At 38.7% G+C, this 25,352-nt stretch overlaps 1 protein-coding gene and 1 long non-coding RNA gene across 2 annotated transcripts in view; one reads left to right on the forward strand and one right to left on the reverse strand.

Annotated features, from left to right (window-relative positions):
- Positions 1–24,634, reverse strand: part of cers5 (ceramide synthase 5) — a 31,865-nt gene extending 7,231 nt beyond the window's left edge. The window contains exons 1-7 of the mRNA XM_060857805.1: positions 24,543–24,634; positions 24,241–24,397; positions 6,016–6,121; positions 3,402–3,532; positions 3,096–3,153; positions 2,697–2,747; positions 1,816–1,908 (exon numbers count right to left, since the gene is read on the reverse strand). Of these exons, the coding sequence (XP_060713788.1) occupies positions 1,816–1,908; positions 2,697–2,747; positions 3,096–3,153; positions 3,402–3,532; positions 6,016–6,121; positions 24,241–24,397; positions 24,543–24,558 (612 nt within the window). The 5' untranslated portion in view covers positions 24,559–24,634. The remainder of the gene's footprint in view (positions 1–1,815; positions 1,909–2,696; positions 2,748–3,095; positions 3,154–3,401; positions 3,533–6,015; positions 6,122–24,240; positions 24,398–24,542) is intronic.
- LOC132837869 (uncharacterized) lies at positions 808–5,482 on the forward strand. The gene is made up of 2 exons (XR_009647588.1): positions 808–911; positions 3,345–5,482. It is a non-coding gene; the product is annotated as an uncharacterized LOC132837869 (long non-coding RNA).
- Positions 24,635–25,352: the final 718 nt, after the last annotated feature.

The raw sequence follows: 25,352 nt of genomic DNA on the forward strand, positions 1-25,352 counted from the left end.
TAGCAACAAGCACAAACAGTTTTGTGCAACGGACCTGCTAATGAATTGACCAACGGGCAGAATCATTTAATTAAGTCACATTTTTTTAGTTAGGATTTAAACGTTCTTGTGCACATGGAGCTGGTTTCCAAAAACTCCATTTAAACATAAAACGTTTTCATTTTGCAATAACCTTTGGAGATTCCTATTCCTCCATCTGCTCTCTAGCAGTTCCAGTTCATCCCAAAGCTCAATAAGGGTTGAGTTCAGGGCTCTGTGCAGATCGCTCCAGCTCTTCCACTCCAATCTGGACAAACCGTGTCTTTATGAAGCGTGATTTGTGCACAAGAGCATTGTGATGCTGGAAAGTTTTTGAGCCTCTTGGTTCCAGTGAAGGAAATTATAAATGCTCCAATATAGAAAGACATCCCCGACAATTGTACGCTTCCAGCAGTTTGGAGGAAAAACTACATATGGGATCGATGGTCAGGTGTCTATGAACGTTTGGCCGTTTAGTGTACGTACGATATACGAGGAACATCCAAACTACATACACTAAATGTCATGTTTCAGTCATTTTTATCATCATCAAGAAACTAATAGATTAATATAATATTCTTACTACCATTATATTATACTGTAGTCCAAAATATAGCAAAAGCAGAGCTTTAAATGCTATATTTAATTAAAAAAAAAGTTTACAAAATAACACAATGAACCATGTGTTGGAAATTCCCGTAAAAGGGAAATGGTGAGAGGAAGTGGGTAAGGGTGTGTTAAAAGCGAAACAGTGCGCAGGTGTGTTTCATAGCTAAACTAAGAGTGCAACTGTATTTTGATGTGGTGAAGATTTCTAGACGTACATATATGTTTAGCATTTTATGAAGCAGTCTTCAATGCCAGAGTGCTCCAGTGATTTCTTCCTGTCAGAGGTAAAGCTGCATGTTGTCTGCATTGTGTAGGTGTGTATGTACGTGTGTGTGTATGTGCGCGCGTGTGTGTTTGTGTCTTATTACTTACTTGTGTTGTGTCTATTTACTTACTTCATGAGAAAGCGAGGGAACAATTTATATCTGCTTTAATGTAGCAGGCACATCAAATTTAACTATAAAATATATGATTTGTTGCTTTTCATGACATGATATTATGGAAAAAAAATCAGGATGTTAACAGTAACTCCGATAACTTTGATTATTTACTGCCCAAATTATTCTTTTTTCATTATATGCCAACAGCCACATGTGGCAATCTTTGAATTATAGTTTCTATGTGTTAAATTTTACAATGTGTATGCAATGTTACAATCATATGCAAATAGGTCACATGAAGGAGGAGTTATAATATAATGCACCAGAGACAATTCAACTGACAACATCAATTCTGAAACGAAATAAATTCTTCACTGAGGAAGCAACAAAATGCTGCCATGAGTAGATTTAGATTACAGTGTGTTATAAGTGTGTGTTTGGAGATGCAGGTGTGAACAGAGAGTCTCTGCATGCCGGAAATATTTGTGACACGCGTGCGTGTGTGTACGTGCATGTGCTTGTTGAGTCTCTAATCTACCCTGAGCGCTGTCTGCTTGGCACAGTGACCTACTTTACACACCTGCTCTACTCTCGATCAGTCTCTCTCTCACACACACACTCACACACACACACACACTCAATAAAGCTAACTAACAACAATACACGCATACTGCTGTAAGCAAAATAAAATTACTGTGCTTGAGGATAAGGTAATTGTGTGAATGTAATCCAGTAAAGCCGTTCCTATTAAAGTGGCTGTAAGTCTCTGAGAATGTTTTGATACAGGAATTCTGACACACACACTCACCTTTCTTTTAATGTCTGTAAACTGGGAGAACATGAGAGACCAGTAGAAGGCCAGTTCTGTCACATAGTAGTGATACAGGCCAGGACTAAGTGCCTTGAAAAAGAAAACACACACACATACTAAATATAAAAGGCTACAGGGCCGATACAATTAGGTATGTGCTAATGTAGCACTGCCACATCACTGCACTACATCATTTATATTTATCGATCTTCTGATAAAGAAGTGGACTGGAATAAGAAATGTCACTGTGCTAGAGTCTGATTCTGAACGAGTGACTATAACTAAAAGAGAAAATCATTACAGCGCCACTGCTGGACTTCTGATTTGTTGCTTTGGTACTGGACTTGTCAAATCTCTCTCTCTCAAATGATATTTTATACATACAATTAAGCTGATTGCACATTAGGCATCCACAATATCCACAAAGAGATTGGAACATGCTATGGTTGAAGACATTGCTATAGTAGAAAAGGAATAAAACACTTCAGGCTCAGTGCTTATAACATTGCTGAGCCCTTGAGCCAGACTTCTAACCCTCCACTGCTCTGTAAAACGACCAGCAATCCTGAAGAAATATGCCTAATGTGAAAGCAGCCTTGGTCTCTAGCTTCTCGGCATTGGTGAATACATCTCTAACCCATTTTTCTGTCTGCCACTAATTATGGGAGCGAAATTTATACGAATCTCTTCCTTTTGAAGCAAACATGCGATGCTCCTTCAAATTTGCCCCAAATGAGAAAGACAGATGAAGCACTTTATTAAAAACAAATCCAAAATGCTAAAGCTGCATGTAATATTTTCATGTATTGTAAAATCCCTCATTATCAGTATAATAAACATGAAATTGTTGAGCTGCACGCAGGTTGATTGTATCTCACCTGATAGGGGTAATTATACCAGCACTGTCGGGTGTCCCACATCCAGAGAGACTAAAATAGCATACACACACACACACACACACACACACACACACACACAAAAGTGTTAAAATGTGTTCTTATTGATAATGAACCGCTATTGACTGTGTGATCTATGTTCTGCAGCTGCACTGAATCGAACCTTCATTGTAAACGCCGCTTAAGATAGAACATGATGTCTGTAGACCCAAAATGTGTTGGTCTTTTGCAAACATAATAAAAGCCATGAACAAATTAGGCACTACACTGAAATCTACGATGAAAGCTTTGCACATATTACTTTACGAATATCTGTTCCAGATCATATTTCAACCTTTCAACATTTCCTGCTCTTTTACCAATTTTAGTTTTTTTGCTTACCTGCCATAGAAAGCAGAACCCATAGGTAAATATACCCAGATAAAATGTAAACCTCCACCTGGAAAGAAATGAGAGACAAACAAAATGCTTGTGTGTTCATAGTGACAAAAGCTGCCACACACACAGAGAGACATGCACAGCCCTGAACAAACAGATAAATTCATACAACACTTGAATATTCCCTGCTGAAAAGGCTCCAGGTCATGAGCACTCTGCCAATAATGCTCTAACTCTAATCTACTCTGGCAGTAATAAAAAAGGCCCAAGGACATGCACAGGCAGAGGAAGGCACACAGCAGAACCTACATGCTCTCACAAAACTTGGTCCTCGTGCTGGGTTTGTCCTGATTCCTCCGATGACGAAACCATCGCTGGATCTTCCTCACTTCCCAGTCTAGCTGCTTAGACAAACCGTCCAACTGGCGTGCATCTGGACACTGCAATACAATAAAAAAACAAAAACATGAGCTGAGTGGACACTTCTATACTGACAAAGCCAGATTAAGAAGCTACTAAATAACCCAAGACTATTTATTTCTTTTTACTGTGTACCCTGAGTATGGAAATGCCTTCAGAGTGAGAAAGGACAATGACCAGACTGGTTTGAGGGGACAGAAACTCTATAGTAACTAACCATTTTTGGTTGAATAACCACTCTGTACAATCATTGTGAACAGATAAGCATCTCGAATGCACATCGAACGTTGAGGTGGGTGGGATACATTTTGTGCCTATTAAAGGGGCTTGAATTGATTAAACATGACCAACAGTTATATTGCTTAACTTAGATAATTTATTGACTGGGGTTCATGGACCAGTCAAATGTCATGAGGCTAGAGCTGCAAGTTAAGGCTATATATATACGTACCATCATGACATCTACGTATGACATCACAAGACTTTTTGGATTTGGACGAATCAAAAATGTTTACAAATACTTGCCAAACTGAAAACAAAAACATACTTAGCATTTGCCAATTACGTGACCTAAGCTCTAATTACTGGTTTAATTAACTAACAACAAATTTATTTACTAATTAATTCATTCGTAAATTAACAAGAGAGGCTGATGGTTTTGCACCAAAATCAGGGTTCCCACTCTTTTTCAGAGATCATTTTCCAGGACTTTTCCAGGACATTTCAAATTTAGCAAAAAAATACGAGGCTCACAGATTCACAGCCTAAAGTAATATGTTCTTCTCTCCAGAAGTCTTAGAAACAACGTACACTTTATGGCTATTACTTAACTATACTTTTAAAGACAACTGGTCATGTGAATGAAATTTCAACATTTATAAAATAAAAAGACCGCACATATTAATACCCTTTCCTTTCTCAGGCCAATGCCGTCATGCATGCTTTAGTTTGCTGTGCATTCCCCTTGCACATGATATTCAGATTAACAAGGTTAATATAACCTGCTGACCCGTCACCATTTGCTGAAAACATTCGAGCACTTAAACCATTCCTAGCACCTGAAACCGCCAACACAAGACTGCGTCATCCGTCACAGCGAGATTAAGCAGCATAACAAAAACCCGTCAAAACTCAGCGTCCCTGAACAGAGCGCTTTCTGTTACTAACGTTAATTGTTTTGACCAGTTGTAAACTGTTCTTTAAACGATCAAGAACATTTAAAAATAATAATTTCCACAGGACATGTGTTTTCCAGGACTGGAACATTGGTCATTAATTTTCCAGGATTTCCAGGACGCGTGGGAACCCTGAAAATAGATTGGTATATGAAGCCATCCGTGATTCGCTCGATCTTAACTAGAGTCCCAGCCCCAGCTGATGAGACGTAGCTCCATATCACGATGTTGCCACCACCACGTTTCAACTTGGGTATGATGTTCTGTGCTTGAGTGTGTCAAAAATATCTTTCAGAACTTTGCCCAAAAGCTTCTATTTTGGTCTCCTCAGACACAAAAACATTTTGCCACATGATCTGGAGTTTTATAAGCAGGCTTGGATGTTGGCTTGGATTGTTTTCATAAGAAAAGATCTCTATTTAGCCACCCTTAAGGCAGCCTCCCTTATAAGATTTCGTCCCCATTTTCTGTACTTGATAATGGCCTTCACGGTGTTCCACGGTTCCCACTCTTCTTATTATCACCAATCTTGATGGATATGTTTGGATAATGAGACCCTGTACATGATTTGTAAACTGTTTGCAAACCCTGGCACGTCAAGAAAAGCTGCAGAAACAGCTGCTCTCAGAATCTTTTAATCGAGGACATGTGTATAAGAATTACTTTTCTTAATGTGATTAGTTCAACCATCATATGATACACCAGCTTATTGTATGGCTTTACTTTTTTTTTTCCTTTCAAAAAAATGTCAAAGTTTGTTGTTTGCTATATCACAATAAAAGTGGGGGAAAACAATCTGACGAGTTTTATCTTGGTTTCTTTTTCACATCACAAAAACCTTCAATTTTAACAGGGGTGTGTAAACTTTGTACGTAACAAAGTGCTGCCAAAGCTGTTAATCTATGATCGGGTGCTTTATATCAGAGACGTGGTCATAAGATGTTGGAAAAGCATTCTGCAAAGTGCTTAGAAGCTGAGAAGCTATGTCTACATTAACAATAAACCTTCTTACAAGAGGTGTTGTTTTTACTGTCTATGGATCAAGGTACAGCACAAAAGAACACAATAAAATATAAAGTTTTATACAATAAAAGAGTAGCTGTGTATAAGCTTGACACAGCAAGCTTAGGAGGGAAAAATGCAAGTGAGTATTATTCAAACCATTAGACAAGAACCTTAATCCAAAAGAAAAGTGACGAGCTTCAAAATCATGAATAGTACACGCTCATAAAATCACAGACAGATGGATTACAAAGGTCTAAAGATCCCAAAGAGAAAAAAGGGTAAATTGAAAAGATAAAACCAATAGGAAGGTGAATTAGAGGTACCTTTGAGATAGATGTAAACACTTTCTCTAGGACAGCATTTGGCTGGGCTCTCCGGCTCACCTCGGTCTGGATGTGGAGGAGGTGCGCGCAATGACCTGCGATGAACCTGAGAAAACAAAAACTTTACTTTTAAATAGGACCTTTCACTGTTAGGTTTATACAAGTGCAGACTCAAATAAATGAAACTATGACTGACTTGAAAAAGCACTGGGTTATCATCAACACTGCTATGATAAAAACTGAGTGGGAATCCATGCAAACGTTTCTGTTACGCACATAAAATTGTTTTTGTTAATATAAAGTTTTTAGATGTAAATACAATACACGATGTTACACTAATCAAAACTACTGAAACTCTACACATAGACAGGTTTAAATGAAACTCACAGGACAAGGGACAAGAAGGAGAAAAAAAGGATGGATGGATGGATGGATGGATGGATGGAGCGAGCCACTCAGGGTAGAGCACAGATCAAATACGTATAAAAGTGTCTGCATTTCCTTTTAGCAAGTAGCAAGTGTGAACTTATGTCTACAAGCGATTGTACATATTAATGAAGACTGTCTGTGAACACGATTTCCTTCTGTACAGACACGAAGAATAAACGCTGCATCACATTTTCCTCACAAACTACTGACTTGTGGTCTTAGTGCTTTACTGGCACAGAAACACACAGCAGTGTTCACTGGCCTGAGATTTTATCTCGTGTGGGGATGTGGCAGCTCAGTGGCTAAGGTATGGGACTACAGATCGGAAGGTCGTGAGTTCAAACCCCAGGTCCAAGCTGCCACTGGTGGGTCCCTGAGCAAGGCACTTAACCCTCAATTGCTCAGTTGTATAAAATGAAATAAAAACGCATGTCGCCCTGGATAAGAGCGTCTGCCAAATGCTGTGAACGAATCTCTTAATGGTTTAGTGAGTGTTAAAGAAAAATCGACAGAGTGTGCAGCATCATAAATCTAATCATAACTGTATCATAATCCTTTAATTAAACAAACATAATATTCATAAAATATCTCTGAATGCTGGCCTTGAAAATCCAGGTTAATGAAATGTTCAACTACAAATAGCAGACCTGCCAACCTTGGAAAAAATTTTTGAGTAGCAACTTACTCAACTTGCTTTACTTTTGAGTAGCAACTAAAATAAAGAGTATAACATCATGTGCATGATCGTTTGTGTATAATATCTATAAAATAGCATTGTAACAACTCTTTATGTATCGCCATAAATTAGATCTAATGAACTAAACAGTAACTTCATATCTGACAACACATATGACACGTGTTAATTTTCTCAGCAATAATGCAAGACTCTAGACTTCACTATGGTTTTGACTGGCTGATCATATAATAATACCTCCCTCATCATTTCTACTTTCTGCTTCTATTTCCCTGCTTTTCACAAAAAAAATCTGATGTCCATCAAATGTGATCTACAGGAGCCAGTAACAATCGAGTCAGAATACGATTGATATTTAAAAAATTACATTAGTTTCGTCATGTTATAGCATGACTGCGTGCTATAAAAGGGATACACAGACGCTCGCGGATATTGATTTCTGTGTGCTCGCGCCAGTTTGTCTTTTCCGTTAAAGTACGACGGCAATGCGTTTACAGGCATGACTTACGTTTCCTTTATAAATACTGGCAAATAAAGTAAAACTTTATCTGTGCGTAAAACTTAAACTTGAGGCACAACACCGGACACTTGGGCACATGCCCCAGTAAAGGAGTCTAACGACGCCTGTGGTTCGGCAGGCTTATTAAAATGGATGAAATTCACAATTCTGGCCATTTACCTTTGAAATGTTAAGTCCTCACTTGTAAAAAAAAAAAAGTCACTGTAAAAAGAATTGAAGACTCAAAGGCATCAATGGTTTTTTACAATGCGTATTTTGAAGTGACAAATCGTAGCAGCGTACTTTGATGTCTAAATGTGTATCTGCTACACAAAATGCGTAAAGGTTGGCAGGTCTGAAATAGACTTGCTTATGTATACGTTTTCTTTCAATACAAATTCCTAATAAATACACAGAAATATATCTGTAATTGAGGCTCGGTGATGAACATGCATGGAAAAGGTGACTGTTTTCTTTTTATTGTTAATACTTTTTGTTCTTTGCTGTCCAGCTAGCAAGAAAATGGAATCTCAAAATAACAAAAACCGGGAATCATGATGCATGAAAAACGTTAATCTGACATTCACAGGGACTGGCATGGAGGACAAAATCTAATTCTAACCAGAACTGTGTAAAAATGTGTTTTTAACAAAGGAAAGCGTGGAGAATTCGATATGGCGATGCTTAAACGGCGACCAAAATGCTAATTCAGACTATGTATATTATATCCTATACACTATTTACTACACTAACAAGTATATAAATTTAAGAAAGGTCTATTGTCTGAAATGCAAAACTAATGGAAGTCTAATTCATCTGATGCTCAATAATGCTCAGTTTTTGATCAGTTACAAACAGAAAACTGGACTTTTGAATAATCAGCTTTTAGTTTTCCTGAACAGCTCATCACTGATTATTTTCCTGTAGCAGCATGTACTAAAATTATTACATGTATTCTTGAATTTCTTCAGCCGATGAGACGAGAGAGCAAATCCGGTGGTTTAAATAAGCCTCTGGTAGGAAGAACAGCCTGCCTGGTTAATAACTACAATTTGATTTCCTGTTCCTGCTAACTCTGCTAACTCGATCTGTGAGACTTCTGCATTTTCAACATTCAGTATTGTGGACCATTGTGAAACGAGGCGCCGCCTCCGATGTCTAACAGAGGCACATACATGAGCATCCAGCTAAGATGAGGAGATTATACTGAATAAAGGATGAGTGTGTTTGCACATAAACAAAACAGGAGAACAATGTCATGACTGGCCTTTAGCTACACTCCGTGTTAAATGAGTAACACACCTCCGCACCACCGTCTGCGTGCTTGGGTGTAGGGTGTTTATCTTTTGCCAAAACATCACACTCAAAAATCTCTCTGCTATTTCAACCTGTAAATGTTGGTAACATATTAATAATACAAAGCTGGGATATGGGATAGACTTGTGTATACTGGTGATAACACTATTTTCATGTATACTCAATAAATATCAGTTCAGATGAACAGCAAACCTTAGCTGAATGATTCAGTGAGTTATTGTGTAAAACCTGTCATGCCTGAGAATGTGCTGGTCAATGTCCTTTGGGAAATTCCTTCTAAAAAGAAAGAGTTCTAACAAGAAAATGCTTGTTTGTTTGTGGAGAAAGTCAGTAGGCAAACATCACCCATTTTATTGGGAATGCTGGTACACCTGCTGGTTCGTTACAGCAGAATTATCCAGCTAGCTAATAAGTTAATGTTCACATTAAACGTCACAATGGGGGAGGATGTGATCTTTGGTGACTTTCACTTTTGCATGGTTGTTGGTGCCAGACGAGCTGGTTGGAATATTAATATTAAAAAACAGCTGACCTGAAATTTTTAAGCCAGAGCAGTCTACAGTGTCGAAGACCAAAAGTTAATGAGAGAGGTCTGAGGAGAATGGTTTGAACAGATAGGAAGTCTACGGTAAGTTACAGTAATAACTACTCTGTATGATAGTGGTGAACACATACTCCTAGGGTTGGGCGATGAAGCGATAACGATATGTATCGCAATAGACACGTGATCGATATCAATAAAAAATGTGTTCGATAAAACTTTTGATATTTTTTATTCTTCGTCTGAAGAAAACAGAGGTTGCGAAGCAAGTTTGGTTGCATTAACAAAGGCACTCGCTCTCTGGTAACCTAGCAACGTAGGAAGAGACACGCTAACAGCCAATCATGTAAGTTTAAAATAAAAATGTTTAAATGTAATATATTTTTCTCCTGGTCCTTATTTTAAATGGGTCATAAAAAATATCAAAAATTATCGATATCGACCGACATGAAACACTGATATCATGATACAGTTTTCAGCCATATCGCCCAGCCCTACTTACTCCTCTGAACCAGTCCTACAACAACAGATGATCATATCACACTCCACTACCGTCAGCCAAGAACAGGACTATGAGGTGATAATAGAGATAAAATTACGGCAGTACTATCAACGCGACCACCAAGAGCAGAACTGAACTACAGTAACTTATGGCAACTACGCTGCACTGGAAAGCATCTCAGTATATACTCAGTATAACACTGAACATTTAAGCAGACAGACTACAGTAATACACATCAGGTTTGTCTCCTGTCAGTTGAGACCCGGAATCGGTGGCTACATGCTCACTGAATCTAGACAGATAAAATTTGGAAAAACGTTGCCTGGTCTACTTTCAATGTGGCAACCAAAGCCACTTTATACAAACGTTAAAAAATAAAGTCTGCATTCAAGTCTTTGCCATGATGCTGGAGACATGAATTCTACTGACAAACAGCTTCACATAACATGGAAAAGGGCCAGAGAGAAAAATCTCCCAATTCCCTATGCATTTTTTGAATAGCACACAGCGTTTTTCGGCCCATGACTGCATGCAGCTGTGGAATCTGGCGCCAAGGATATACCATATCACTGACCGGTGAAAATGTTAAATTTAGCAAGTGGGAGTCCTGTGATTTAGCCTTTGACCCTGAAGTCATGCTAATTGTCCTTCACATAAAAGTTTCTTTGTGGAATACAGGAGAAGCTTGTGTGAATGTAATGAGGGGCATGTACAGATCAAATGCAGTTAATGACAGACAAGGTACCGAGTGAAATATGGGAAGAAAATAAAATAAATATATAAACAAATAAAAATAATTATATATATAATAAAAAATTACAAAATGCAGTGTTCAATGGCATTTTGTAGAATACTGTGAGGAGTGTGTTCACACTGAAACCCACAAGAAGTAGGGCGCAAGTATCTGGATGATGCATTTGTTAAACTGAAAAGAAAAAAAAACACTTATGGAATGTTGAACACTTCATGCACTCAACTCTCACAGCTTTGTTTACGTAGCAGAAGAGGAACGGGGCTACCACACCTTGGCGATGGATGACAACATTCTCAAAAGAGCTGACAGACTGGTGGAGAGAACATTTTTTAAATTGGCACACGTTGTGCAATTTATTTTTTTAACATTTACAAAATTGCCTGTGTTCAGCTAAATTTCATGGCACGTGATGTGCATTTGTTGTCATTTGTCGTTAAACCTGAAACAGCTTATACTTGCATTTTGTAGAAAAAAAACCCCAAAATTTCAATTTAAGACAATACTAGACTTCTAAATCCTGTACACTAGGTGAGAGGACATAGCACATAGTGTGTAGTACATCGTTTGGGACACAGCATAAGTCTAAACATAAGTCTAAAGTTTACACATAGAAATGTGATTTAAAATGAATCAAAGGACTTTTCAGACCTTAAAAAGAGCAAGTTGCTGAGGTCCTTAAAAACCTCAGGCATCTATGAACCAAATACACAATAGTATAGTATAATAGTATAGTGTATAGTATCTCATTTAGCACGTGGCTATAGTTGGTCTGGCGTAAAGTATAGTTGTAATACGCAGTATTTGGGTAGTATACTGTATAGTATATTAACTGACTGATCATCCATTTCACACACAGATCTTAAAGCCAAACTTTTGCCCATACTGAGATTGATAGAGTAGTTTAAAAGGAACAAAAAAAGGTGTAACTGTCTTAAACTCTTAACTTCATAATGTAAAACTGAGGGGTGTAAACAATCAAAACAATCAAACCATAGTGACACTGGTACAAGAGGATTACTGATTACAGATTACAGATGTCTGTCTGCGCCACTCTTTATTATTATTATTATTATTATTAACACTTGCTCAGCAGGCAAGTTGGCTCAGTAGGCAAGGCACTTTAAAGCATTTTGTTCTCCTTCTTTCATTCAACAATCAGAGAAAGCACAAAAGCCCTAGTCATAAAACAAAATGCACTCGATTGTAACAGGACACACCTCGAAGTTGTAACTACGGAGCACTCTACTCATCCTGAATCTCTCCACCTGCTGTAGCCTACTTCAGGCTTTACTAGTCAAATGAATTTGCCTGAAAGGGGGAAACGCAACCTTTTCAGGATCAGGAACACACGGATACTCGTACACAGACAAAAACAAGACAAATAAATTAAGAGCAAGGTCATACCATGCTAATACAGGACATGGACACAAGATTAAATATCAGGAGGTTACACAAAAACAGGATGCACTACCTCAGGCACTTTCACGAACATTATAATGGCTGAAATGTCTTCTCTAAGGGGAATGTATTATATTACTCATTTGTTTCTGTATATAAATAGTTTGTTATGCTATTTTAGCTACTACTTTTCCAGCTAGTAAGTGAGGCTGGAATTGGACAACAGATTAATAAATTTATCGTTTTTATAAATTATAGAATGTCCAGAGCTGAAAAAAATCAGGGTAAACCTTGTAACTCAACAACAATACAAGCATAAAAAAAAACATTTTTGAATTTTAAAAAATGTTTGCTGAAAATGTATTCTGAAAATTTATTTATTCCCCTTTTTTTGTTTCTGAGTCAAAAAAATAGCGTACACATTCTGTATAGAAAAAAAAGAAGAAATTTCTGAAAATATAACAAGAGGGGTGTGTGTGTGTGTGTGTGTGTGTGTGTGTGAATGTGTGAGAGAGAGAGATAAAGTGGGCAGTAAAGGTACAGCGTATGAAAACTTGAGATAGAATGACAAACGACCATCAACACAGATACAGTGTAGGTGTGTTTTTGTGTGTGTGTACATCCACACTCAAGGCCAAAATGGCAATAACAACCCACAATACACCAGCGTTAACACAATTGTACTGTTACTATATGACGTCTCATGATAGAAAACAACTGTAACACTCCAGAGACTGCAGCCTGCATCTTGTGTACGGATGCTTCATATACATGTTAAACATGTTCAGACTCAACTGCTGAACTTCCTGCATAGCTAAACTTAAATTACAAGCCTGCAGCTGTGAATATCAGACTAAAGCTGTTACTCAGCTGTTAGAAAAAGAAGCGATCGGAGTGTAAATAGAGACTCTGTCCTCCAGGTCAGTGTTGCAAGGTGAGTGCACTCGTGGGACGTCTGGAACTTGAGCTTTAGACGCACACATTTTAAAGAAGGTCACCAAATTGTGTGATGCAAATTTCTCCAATCATTAATGTCCGTCAGTTTCTGTAGTAATACAATCTGCATGGGTGAAAGCAGAAGTTTGCAAAGAACATACAGTTTATGAATGAGAAAAAAAAAAAAAAGAAAATGCTGCAATATCTATAAAGGAATTCCAAGCTTTTCCATTTAAATCAATGGGAAAAAAGTTCAAATATGTGACCCATACAGTTTAGCCTGAAACAGAGAACGGCACCTTAGTACCGAACCCGAGACGAGTTTATTTGTACAAGAACTGTTTTGCGGTTCCTGTGAATGTGAACACAACCCATACTCGGGTCTGCATTTGTTCAGGAAGTAAATGACCCTGATTCTTAGAAGATTCGATGTGTATTATATATTTATAAATGTATATAAAAGTTTTATACAGTTTTTTACACTTACCTTGTGTGTTTGATATATTAATATAATTTTATTCCTATAACAACAGATGTAGAACGGATGCTGGATCCCCTACAGTTTGCCTACCGTGCAAACAGATCAGTGGACGACGCAGTTAACATTGGACTGCATTACATTCTGAAACACCTGGGCTGCCCAGGGACATGCGCCCGGATTCTCTTTGTCGACTTGAGTTCGGGTTTTAATACTATAATTCCAGAAATTCTCCACTCCAAACTCCTAAGGCTTACTATACACCCTTCCATCTGTCAGTGGATCACCAGCTTCTTGACAGGCAGGAAACAACAGGTGAGACTGGGAGGTTTTACCTCCAGCATTCATACAATCAGCACTGGCGCTCCTCAGGGATGTGTCCTCTCCCCACTTCTATTCCCCCTCTACACTATTCCCCCTCTACACTCTACACTACACTTCGAGTGACCAAACTGTTAAACTCCTGAAATTTGCAGATGATACTACGCTCATTGGTCTCATCCAAGATGGCAATGAATCTGCATACCGGCAGGAGGTGAAGTGGCTGGTGCTATGGTGCAGTCAGAACAGTCTAGAGCTAAACACCCTCAAAACTGTGGAGATGATACTGGACTTTAGGAAACCCACAACACTACTCCCCCTCACAATATCCAACAGTCCGGTGTCATCTGTGGAGGCCTTCAAGTTTCTGGGCACTACCATTTCCCAAGACCTGAAATGGTAGTCCAACATATACTCCAACATCAAAAAGGCCCAGCAGAGGATGTATTTTCTACACCAATTAAGGAAGTATGGTCTGCCACAGGAGCTGATGCTGTTCTACACTGCAGTCATTGAATCTGTCCTGTTCACATCCATCACCATCTGGTTTGGAGCAGCAACTAAACAGGACAGGAACAGACTGCAACGCACGGTTAAAACTGCAGAAAAAATAACTGGTGCCCACCTGCCCACTCTCCAGGACTAGTACGATACAAGAACCAGAAACCGGACAGGAAAAATCACCACTGACCCTTTGCACCCTGGACACAACCTCTTTCAGCTCCTCCCTTCTCTCAGGCGCTACAGAACTTTGCTTACTAAAACTGCTAGACACAGGAATAGTTTCTTTCCCCAGGCCCCTCATCACCCTGATTAACAACTCACCAAAATTATATTCTCTGCTTCATATCTATAAGTACTGCATTGTCAGAACTGTCAGTCATCACATCATCAGTATATGTTACACACACTACTGCTGCTGTATATTGTACAAATAGCATAATATTGCACAATATTGTTATTAGAACTACCAGTTCTCACACTTTATGTACATGACTGATCAGTCATATATTCTGTATTCATATTTAATACTCGAACTGTCTATTGTATCACATCTGCATTGTCTTGTATAGTCTGTATTATCTTGTCGTGTATAGTATAATGTTATTTATGTCTGTACTTTTGAGAGTCACAAACAGCTGGAACCAAATTCCTTGTGTGTGTCAACACAATTGGCCAATAAACCTATTCTGATAATATTAGCATATTTAATTTTGTATTAATATTTGTACACTGCGATGGGTTGGCGCTCCATCCAGGGTGTATCCTGCCTTGATGCCCGATGACGCCTGAGATAGGCACAGGCTCCCCATGACCCGAGGTAGTTTGGATAAGCGGTAGAAGATGAATGAATAATATTTGTACATATGTATATATTTATGTAACCTTGTGCATATGTGTGTATAAGTGAATATATATATATATATATATATATATATATATATATATATATATATATATATATATATATATATATAAATGCCTGTTTATATTTATTCTGTATTTATTTTTATATAGGTAGTTAGTAAGTAAACATATGAGTATATATAGTAAGCTATTGTATTGAATAGCACCAAAATAATATTAAAAATATACAAACAAATAAAAAAACAGAGCCTGTGCACACGCATGTACACTAGGTCAAAGACACAAACCAAAAGGGAGCTAAATTCAGATGATCTAAAAGTTCCTCAGAAGATATGAAAGGTCTTGAAGGCAGTCTATTAATATTACGTTCAAAACAGAATATGATTTGTGATTATTATTATTATGAATCTGTCTGAAACACACATGCGTGTGAATGAGAGTCCAGCTTTCATTCATAAATGACCCATCGCTCCATTTCAAACACGAGTGCAACTTTTTCCAGTCATAGCTGATCATATGACCCGCTCACCCAGTCCTAGCGATGTGGGTCACATTTAACTTCCGAATGTCAGCTATAACGCAATCTGATGACAGGAAACGTGTCATTTACGCATAGGAGAAGATTCAACACCCACCAGCTCTCACAGAGGATATGAACAATGAATGAATCTGATCTGTAACACAGGAAATTTCAGGCTTATATCCTAGTCCTTGTGGTTTCCCCATTTTCTCTCTGCTAGATGACACTTGTGTAATTGTGACTGTTAAGTTTGGGCTTTAACACAATACGCAGTGCTAATTAGCTTGAATTGCTAATTAAACTTTGAAGTGATGGCTTAAGCAAAGGACTAGGATTTTAGTACAAAACCATCTCAACTTAAGACCTTTATCCTGTGTTTTTGTTTTTACCCAGAATTCTACACACCAGATATATACAAGGGCCTAGAGAAAGTCCTACTCCATTACAATAACCGGAGTCATCTATTAGCTACTGTGAGCGACTGAGCTGTAAGCTACTGCAGCTCAATTGCTTTTCCGGGTATTTAACACATTCCTTAAGGCAAACTCAGGCAAACTGTGAGAGAGATACTGAGAGAGAGGTAAATGCCTACATGATTGGGTGTAGTGGACTAGCACAAATATGGCTATGTGTAAGGCTGTATATACTTGTGTGTGTGTGTGTGTGTGTGTGTCTCTCTCTCACAGGAATTTAACTTTCCCAAACCTCTTTCCCAGAGTTAACATGGCTATTAAAACCTCCAGCAAAACAGAGAAGTAGAGCAAATGTACAGTTCAGTGCTTTATATAGTGGTTCCACTATATAAAGTTTGAAGATAAAAATGTTTCGGTTCAGAACATCCACACATCCACAAACACAAGCAGCTTTCAGTTAAGAGACAAACAAAATGACGGTCTTGTGATACGAGAGGAACTACACTAGGTCTGTGAAACGGGGCAACAAAGAAACATTTCTCAATTTTGTGCTGTTTATTTTTCTTAGAAACAACACGCTGCGGTGTCTTAGTAAGAAAAATTTAGAACTAAAAACTCTTTCACTAGCGGATTAATCAATCGCTGCTTCATAACATAAGCCAACTAATCGTTAATAAAATGTGTTGCATTACATTGAAGTTTATGGCTCAGATAAGCTCATGGAAATAAATTTCATTGGAACGGGAAAGAAATGATCGATTGTTAGATTAACAAAACTTTTAGTTATTTCCCTTCGACCTGGAGCAACTAATACAACAGACATGGTCAGTGAACCTCCAGGTAACACGAGCTAACCAGATTTGTTGTGTATTGGTAATAAAGTAACAAGCGACATAAAGGAAACATTGAGGCAAACTTTCTGTCTGAATGAATACAGAACTAGCGAATCCTCCATGTTGCTTGTTTGGCTAGTCTCTGAATTTGATAAAAGGTATAAAGAAGATCTCCAAAAATTATTTCTGAGTGTTACACAATGACAGAGAACCATAAAAGACGGGCAACGGTCTTGTTCATCTTGGCTTAGGAAACCTCTAGCGATAATCTTGTGATGTGAGCTGAAATCAATGAAATGACATCACAAAACGAAAACTGAATATCAGGTCAAATCGTGGTTTATCGTGTATATAATGATGCACTGGGTAACATGTTTACTGTTGACTGTGTGCTGTGGGTTATTGGGATGTCGGGATGCCGCCTGATTTCCCGACTTGTTATTCGGAGTTGATCTATTTCCCGTGTCGGAGGTCAAGTTTTCAGAGTACGCTGGTTCACTGCATTAGAAAACAACATTCCATGACTAACCCACCTACTGGCTTGGGCTACTGAGGGTTTTATCAGGTATTTGATCACACTGTGATCACTGTGTGTATTATCCCTCACAATAATCACATTCAATGAGTGTATGGCTTATTCTTGGGCAATAATGACGAACAGAGTGCTGGTGTTGGCGTCTCCAAAAAAAAAGTTTCCTAATGTGACCCTGACTGCAAGTGTCTCAAAGAGAGTGTGTGTATGTTTGAGTCAACCTAGAAACACAAGCTGGTGTCATCACACAGATTTCTTTATTATATAGAGGCTGGAAGAAATTAGGACATTCAGGAACATGATGCAACTATAACAGCAACTAAACACATGACTGGGACTCAAGTATTTAAGTACTGCTGAAGTATTTAAAAAGATGTTACATTATTTTTTATCGTTTCATTAAATCCCTGTTCGCTCTACTGTATAATTCTGTATAATGGATTCTGTAAATTTGTACCTGCTGTAATCATAAAGACCGTCCTGTCCTGTGTTATGTTCATCACAGGAATCTTATTCACAGTATGTACAAGTGTACACCTCTGTACTGTAATGATTTATAATCTTGGTGTCCGGTGTCACCCAGAAGACGACGGGATCCCTTTCGGGTCTGTATCCATCCTTGAGGGAGGTTTTCCTTATAACTGTTGCACCTGACTTGCTAATTAAGGAACCAAATCTACGTTTGGATTTCTGTGAAGCTGCGATCTTAATAGCACTATATAAAAAAAAAAAAAAAAAAAAAAGATTTGAACTGCTTACAATACAACTATTGCCATGTTCTTAATTTTGATTATATAATAAAATTAAACATTTAAGTTATATATAAGTTTATAAAAGCTCCTGATCAAGGCCGTTACTTTCATCTGGACACTTATGAGAATTTAGCAGCAATTCTCATTACGATCAATATTATACAGATTCATGTACAACAACGGCTCCTGGTACAGCTAGCTAACTCTCTGATGCCCCGCCCCCTGCAGAGCACCAGCATACATCGGTTGCTATGGTTACACTGAGACGATTGGACCTCTCTCTGTCAATTTTACTTTCAGCATTTCTGTATAATTGACTGAATTTGGTGCATTCAAAATGAACAGAAAATTTCACATTTTAAGTAGAATTTACTAGAACAGTACAGTATATTAATAATAATAACTTTTACAGAAAAACGATAAAGGCATTTTGGGCTTAAGAAAGCGAGAAAAGAAAAAACCTAAACCCTGTACTGTTAGCGATCATGCTGTTATTTTGACGTAGCAACTTTTTTTTTAGTTTTTAGTTGTTTGAATTTGATCTTTTTATTTTTAGTTGAGGTTCTAGTTGTTTGCTCATTTTCACCCCAACACTTACACTGGCAGGTTTTTGTTTATTCATCTTTTTCTTTGATTTGTTTATTGTTCTTTTAATGCCATGGCTATTTTCCTGACAGGATCAAGGTTGGTAAAGTGAGAAATTTTAGTAGTTCTTATAGCATCTTCTAGTATCTTATAGTATTTCACTTGCATCTGCAGCAGATACGATGAGGTCCTTCACTTTAATACTCAATGAAAAGTAAAAGAATTCTTTGGTGAGATTTTGGAAGACTCCTAAATATGTATTTTCTAAGTAAAAGTGTTGGATAGTGTCTGACTTTGACATACCGATCCCGAACACATCTAAACGTGTTTTCGATCACTCATGAACTCATACTATTCCTTTGCTCTGGTTGAGAAGAAAACTAATGTACCAGTAGTTTTTCTTATTGATGTTTAGCACTGGAATAGCAAAATGGTAATATGAACAGGTGGATCAGTAAGAGTCCCCAAAACAGAGAGCAGCTGAAGAAGCACAAGAACAGTGTGGACATATTCTGCTATGTTCCGGTGCGTTGTGCATCCTGAGATGCAGTTCTGATCATTGTGGTTGTACAAGGTGGTTATTTGAGTGACTGGAGCCTTCCGGTTCACTTCATCTGACTTCTCTTTACTTCTTTTAGTATAAAGGCTTAAGACTGATGTGTGAGAAAATCCAAGGAGTTTCACAAATACTGAAATACTACAAAAAAAAAAAAAAAAAAAAAAAAAAAAAAAAAAAAAAAAAACTCAACTGCCACCAATAACCATGCCATGGTTTTCACCTTCTGATGATTGATGTGAACACAGCATTAACATAACATTTTTAAGCAGTGTGAGCTGCCACATAATTGCCTGATTAAGCAGGTGTATTAATGTTCCTAATAAACTGCACAGTAAGCCTACAGGCTATTAACTGAAAAAAGTAGTTTTGACTGGAACTACTTGAGAACAGAAATTAATTCAGCCTTAAAGAAACAGGCCCTGCCTTGACCATGGACAGAATTTTTCGATTACACAGGGCTTAGAGTGCATGTGAAGACGACGTTACCACTGATAAATAAATAAATGAGGGCGCGAGTGCAGCCTGGCTGAGTGCCAGGTCCTGAGGGGAAACGTAGCTCCCCAGCTGGGCATTAGAGCTTCCATTGTCATTCCTCATCACTTGCTCCCCAGTCACCCAACTAAAACCACATCAATCCTCTTTAGACCAACTAAGCTAATTGGCCCGCCAAATAAGACGACATAGCCTGAAACATCCGGCGCTGAGTCACGGCAGGGGAGCAACGTGATCTCTAACAATGGTGACGGAAAAGATTCTAATAGGACCCGGTGTCCTCGGTGGTAAACATCAGGTGACAAGGGGCCCAGGGGAGGAGGGGTGTGGTAACAGAAACACCATGCTGGAGTAAGCAGTTAACCATCGAGGTTAAGTGGCTGGTCGTGGGTTAAAAAGAGGGAGGATTCAAATTCAAACAAACTCTGAGTTTTAAAATAAATTCTATAATCCTTATCTCTCACTCTAACCTCCATGCACCAAAAAAATTATTAATCCAATAAGGGAAATTCAGCTGTCATGAAGCTCAGTACAATTGAAATGTAGCAGGGATTACTAAAAAAAGGAGAAAACAAATAAAATATAAATAAATACAGATAATGAGATAAGGCACACAGTAATAAATAAGAAGTGTGATTATTGGGCTGAGTGTGTGTGTGTGAGATTATTGGGCTGAGTGTGCTTGCATGTGTGTGAGATTATTGGGCTGAGTGTGCATGTGTGTGAGTAGGGTTGGGTATCAAAAGAAATTTTCTGGTTCCGATTCCGGTTCTAGTTCTGCCTTACGATTCCCGGTTCTGATTCCAATTCCATAATAAAATAAATGTGAAAAATAATGCACAATACTGAAACAATTCCATTTGTGTTTATTAATCACTCTTTAAATATTTTAAACAGAGCATTTCAATTCATATCAATTTAAATTTAAATAAATCCAACATCATATTTAACATCCAGAATTTTGCCAAAACAACTTGGCAAAACAGTTAGCAATTTTTCTGAAGAAACATTAACATGTCTGCTTTCTCTGGGAGAAGATGAGACCTTTCCTGGCTTATTGTATCTCCAGCTGTGGAGAAAACCCTCTCAGACGGGGTAGATTTGCTTCATTGTTGTAGCTTTGGAAATGAATCCACACTTTAGACGTTTTTTAGACATGTCTAACACAAAGCGTACCTCAGCACAGCAGCGCGAGTGACTGATTTCTGTGGTAAGCTGTGTTAATTTGGTTGCGTGACTGTAAACAGTGTAAACAATTAATATACATGAGGTAAGACATGGCTATTTAAAGTGAAAGCTCCCAGCGCTTTGCCCGTCATCACATCGGAACCACGTTTGGAACCGAAACAAAAATTCTGCACGGTTCCAGTTCCTGTTAAAAAACAGAACCTTATTCAGAACCGGTTCTCAGTTCCCAACCCTATGTGTGAGTGTGTGATTATTGGGCTGAGTGTGTTTGGGTGTGTGAGTATGTGATTATTGGGCTGAGTGTGTTTGGGTGTGTGAGTGTATGATTAGTGGGCTGAGTGTGTTTGGGTGTGTGAGTGTATGATTAGTGGGCTGAGTGTGCTTGGGTGTGTGAGTGTATGATTATTGGGCTGAGTGTGCTTGGGTGTGTGAGTGTATGATTATTGGGCTGAGTGTGTTTGGGTGTGTGAGTGTATGATTATTGGGCTGAGTGTGCTTGGGTGTGTGAGTGTATGATTATTGGGCTGAGTGTGCTTGGGTGTGTGAGTGTATGATTATTGGGCTGAGTGTGCTTGGGTGTGTGAGTGTATGATTATTGGGCTGAGTGTGCTTGGGTGTGAGAGTGTATGATTATTGGGCTGAGTGTGCTTGGGTGTGAGAGTGTATGATTATTGGGCTGAGTGTGCTTGGGTGTGAGTGTATGATTATTGGGCTGAGTGTGTGATTATTGGGCTGAGTGTGCGTGTGTGTGAGTGTATGATTATTGGGCTGAGTGTGCTTGTGTGTAAGTGTATGATTATTGGGCTGAGTGTGTGAGTATGTGATTATTGGGCTGAGTGTGTGTGTGAGAGTGTATGATTATTGGGCTGAGTGTGTGTGTGTGTGTGTGTGTGTGATTATTGGGCTGAGTGTGCATGTGTGTAATTATTGGGCATCACAGGGTGTGTGTGTGTGAGAGAGAGTGATTATTTGGCTGGATGTGTGATCACTGGTGTGTGTGTGTTTATTTATTAGATTATTAATTGGAGAGAGAGAGAGAGAGAGAGAGAGAGAGAGAGAGAGAGAGAGAGAGAGGATAACTGAGGATCATGTGATGATTTTTTGTGTGTATTAGTATTGATTTTTGGAGTGAATGTGGGATTGTTTGTAGGGAGATAATGTGATTGTTTTTAGGCTGTGTGTGTGATGATTATTCTTGTGAAAGTTAGGATTCAGAGGTAAGAATGAAAGTAGGTCTTCAACTATGCACATTAGTTTATGAGACTGGTTCACCCGGCTAAGCAAAAGAAAGACCATACTGCACATACTTTAAAGGCAAACTAAAATACTGCACATACCCAACACCACTGACAGATTTCATACAACCAGTGGAACCAGCCCCGAAACTGTCAAAAATATCCACTGTAACAGGAAGAGCAAGATAGCATCAGCATCACACAGCTATCTAAACGGCAGACATGACACTGAGTAATTGAATCACTAATATCAACACTAGTTTTAATACGAGGCATGTAAACGTTCTAATAACAGAATAATAAGCTCAGGCATTATATTTATGTTATAACTGGTGTGTTTGATCACTGGTGTGAGAGCGTGCGAGCGCGGGTGTGAGAGCGTGCGAGCGCGGGTGTGAGAGCGTGCGAGCGCGGGTGTGAGAGCGTGCGAGCGCGGGTGTGAGAGCGTGCGAGCGCGGGTGTGAGAGCGTGCGAGCGCGGGTGTGAGAGCGTGCGAGCGCGGGTGTGAGAGCGTGCGAGCGCGGGTGTGAGAGCGTGCGAGCACTCGTGTGAGAGCGTGCGAGCACTCGTGTGCGAGCGTGCGAGCACTCGTGTGCGAGCACTCGTGTGAGAGCGTGCGAGCACTCGTGTGAGAGCGTGCGAGCACTCGTGTGAGAGCGTGCGAGAATGGATGTGAGAGCATGGATGTGAGAGCGTGCGAGCATGGATGTGAGTATGGGTGTATAAACTTAACTCTTTGCTCTCTATTAAAATCAACAGTTAATGGCAAATAAATCAAATGCATGTACTGTGACACCACTAATTTTATCTAAATACTGTGAATTTTTAAAATGTTGACTTGTATAAAAAATCTAAAATGTATGTAAACATACCCTGGTGGAAAATGCATATTCAAAACATTTATGCAAACAGAAACCGCCATGTAGAACAAACTTTCCGACTACAAAGTGCAAAGAAAGTCTTATAACTCACCTGCAGTTAGCAGCCTGCTGGGTCCACACAGACTTTGCGTATGTATATAGATCCTCATTGTTCAACACAACAAGCAATAGACATATTGGCTATTTTCTACACGTCACAAGACTGAACACACAATGTTTTAATTATAATGCAGAACACTCAAGAGCATTCAAAGTTTAAGGAGTGGTTAAAAGGGAAAGAAGTCAAATTTACACAAATATCTTTAATTCACACCTCTTAGTCTATCAACAGCCTAAGGCTTGATGGTATGCAAATGCTCCTTCTTCCATTTGGCATTTGGCTAATGCAGCTAACAAGTAATGGAAACTCATAGCCACCAATTAACATCATGAAAACTCATAGACATCTATGATGAAAACTGCATAGTAAATGGAGGACCTGCGTACTTGAGATACATCTTATCTTTTTTGTTGTCACGCTGTTAACATCTCCGTAGGGCGTTCATAACAAGACACTCATTTATTAAATAAATCCACTTAACCACATCGTCAATATATATGTATAATATCAATAAGCATGTATAAACAAACCAAAGCCGGTCGAATGATTCAAGAATTTAAAGCAAACACTGAAGCTTAAATACATGAAATGTAGTTTAAAAGGTATACAAAATATTGCACGAATCCTTACAGGTCGTCATTACAGTATTTTATAGTGTCACAGAACAACACACTGATATGGACGGATACTATTAGCACACGAAATTGAAGTTGTCATTGATGGCTAGTTAGCTTAGCATGCTAAGGTGCTAACATGCTAAGGTGCTAACATGCTAATGTGTAAACCGCCCACTTTTTTCCACTCCTTCTTCCCTCTGGTTTGTTTGACAGGAATAGATTTTAAAGCCGGTTTGACAGCCAATTGAGAGATTTTTTTTAACTCTATAAAACGTACATACCTTTCGAAAAATATCCTAAAAACGAATATTCCCAGGGCCAGCGGGAACGCGTTGAGAAGGTGTACGGCTCTTGGGTACTCCACCCCGGGTGAGGGATTCGCCAGGTCCGCCCAGCTCACGTTGTGAGGAAGCCAGAAATCCTCGCTCCAGAACCAGGCTGAAAGAGCAGCCATGTCAGAGACAAAGAGCTTGGTCTTGGAGAATGATGTTTAAAGTAGTTAAGTAGAACTAAAACAGTACGAAGGGGGATTAATCTCACTATTCACCGCCCCCTTTTACTGTGCACGACAGCAAACTTGTACCGAAGTGAAGCTCCATCGACAGCTGCTTTCCACACCCGTGTTGGGTTGCCAGATTGTACTGCGCGGATGAGGTCTGGTTGCCAAGTCGAATGTTTTTCCTCGATCACCAGGTTTAACAGGCTTCCATGGACTTGACTGAAAACAGTAGCTGCGTCCAAAAATGACGTACGTACTGAACTCTGTTATTGTCTCAAATGGAACTGACTAACCGGAAATATATATAAACCGGAAATATATATAAACTGTTTCTCAGTTAATGGCAAATAAATCAAATGCATGTATTGGGACGCCACTATTTTTTTTATAGCTGAATACTGTGATTTTTTTAAAATGTTGAAAAAAGAAATCAGACATGAGCTAATTTAAAAGACATTTGTAAGATGTAAGTAAGTAAAAGATATGCTTGTGTCAATTAGAATGGTTTGTGAACAGTCAGTCATTGCCACTATTATATTAGTAGCAGTGATTTTTGTGATTTTCTCAGTAATTCTCTTGTAAGCTAATTCTCTTCTACCTTAATAAGAAAATCTCTACATCTACACTACAATATCTAGTAGGAGCCATCCCAGAAGAGTTTATTGTATTATAACAGCAAAAGGTGGACCACATCTATAATGCTATGTTTAGAAAGCTTGCACAAACAGCTGTGATGACACAAATCTGGCTTATAGTGTTCACCCAATGCCCTGTGCCTTGTGAGTGACTAGCATCCCATCTAAGGTGCATCCTGCCTCACACCCACTGTTCCATAAACAACATTTCTATTATTTATTAGGGTTCAAGCGCGAAGCGCTGGAAACCTATTGTTTT

This window comes from Tachysurus vachellii, chromosome 22, assembly GCF_030014155.1.
Source record: "Tachysurus vachellii isolate PV-2020 chromosome 22, HZAU_Pvac_v1, whole genome shotgun sequence".
NCBI lineage: Eukaryota > Metazoa > Chordata > Actinopteri > Siluriformes > Bagridae > Tachysurus > Tachysurus vachellii.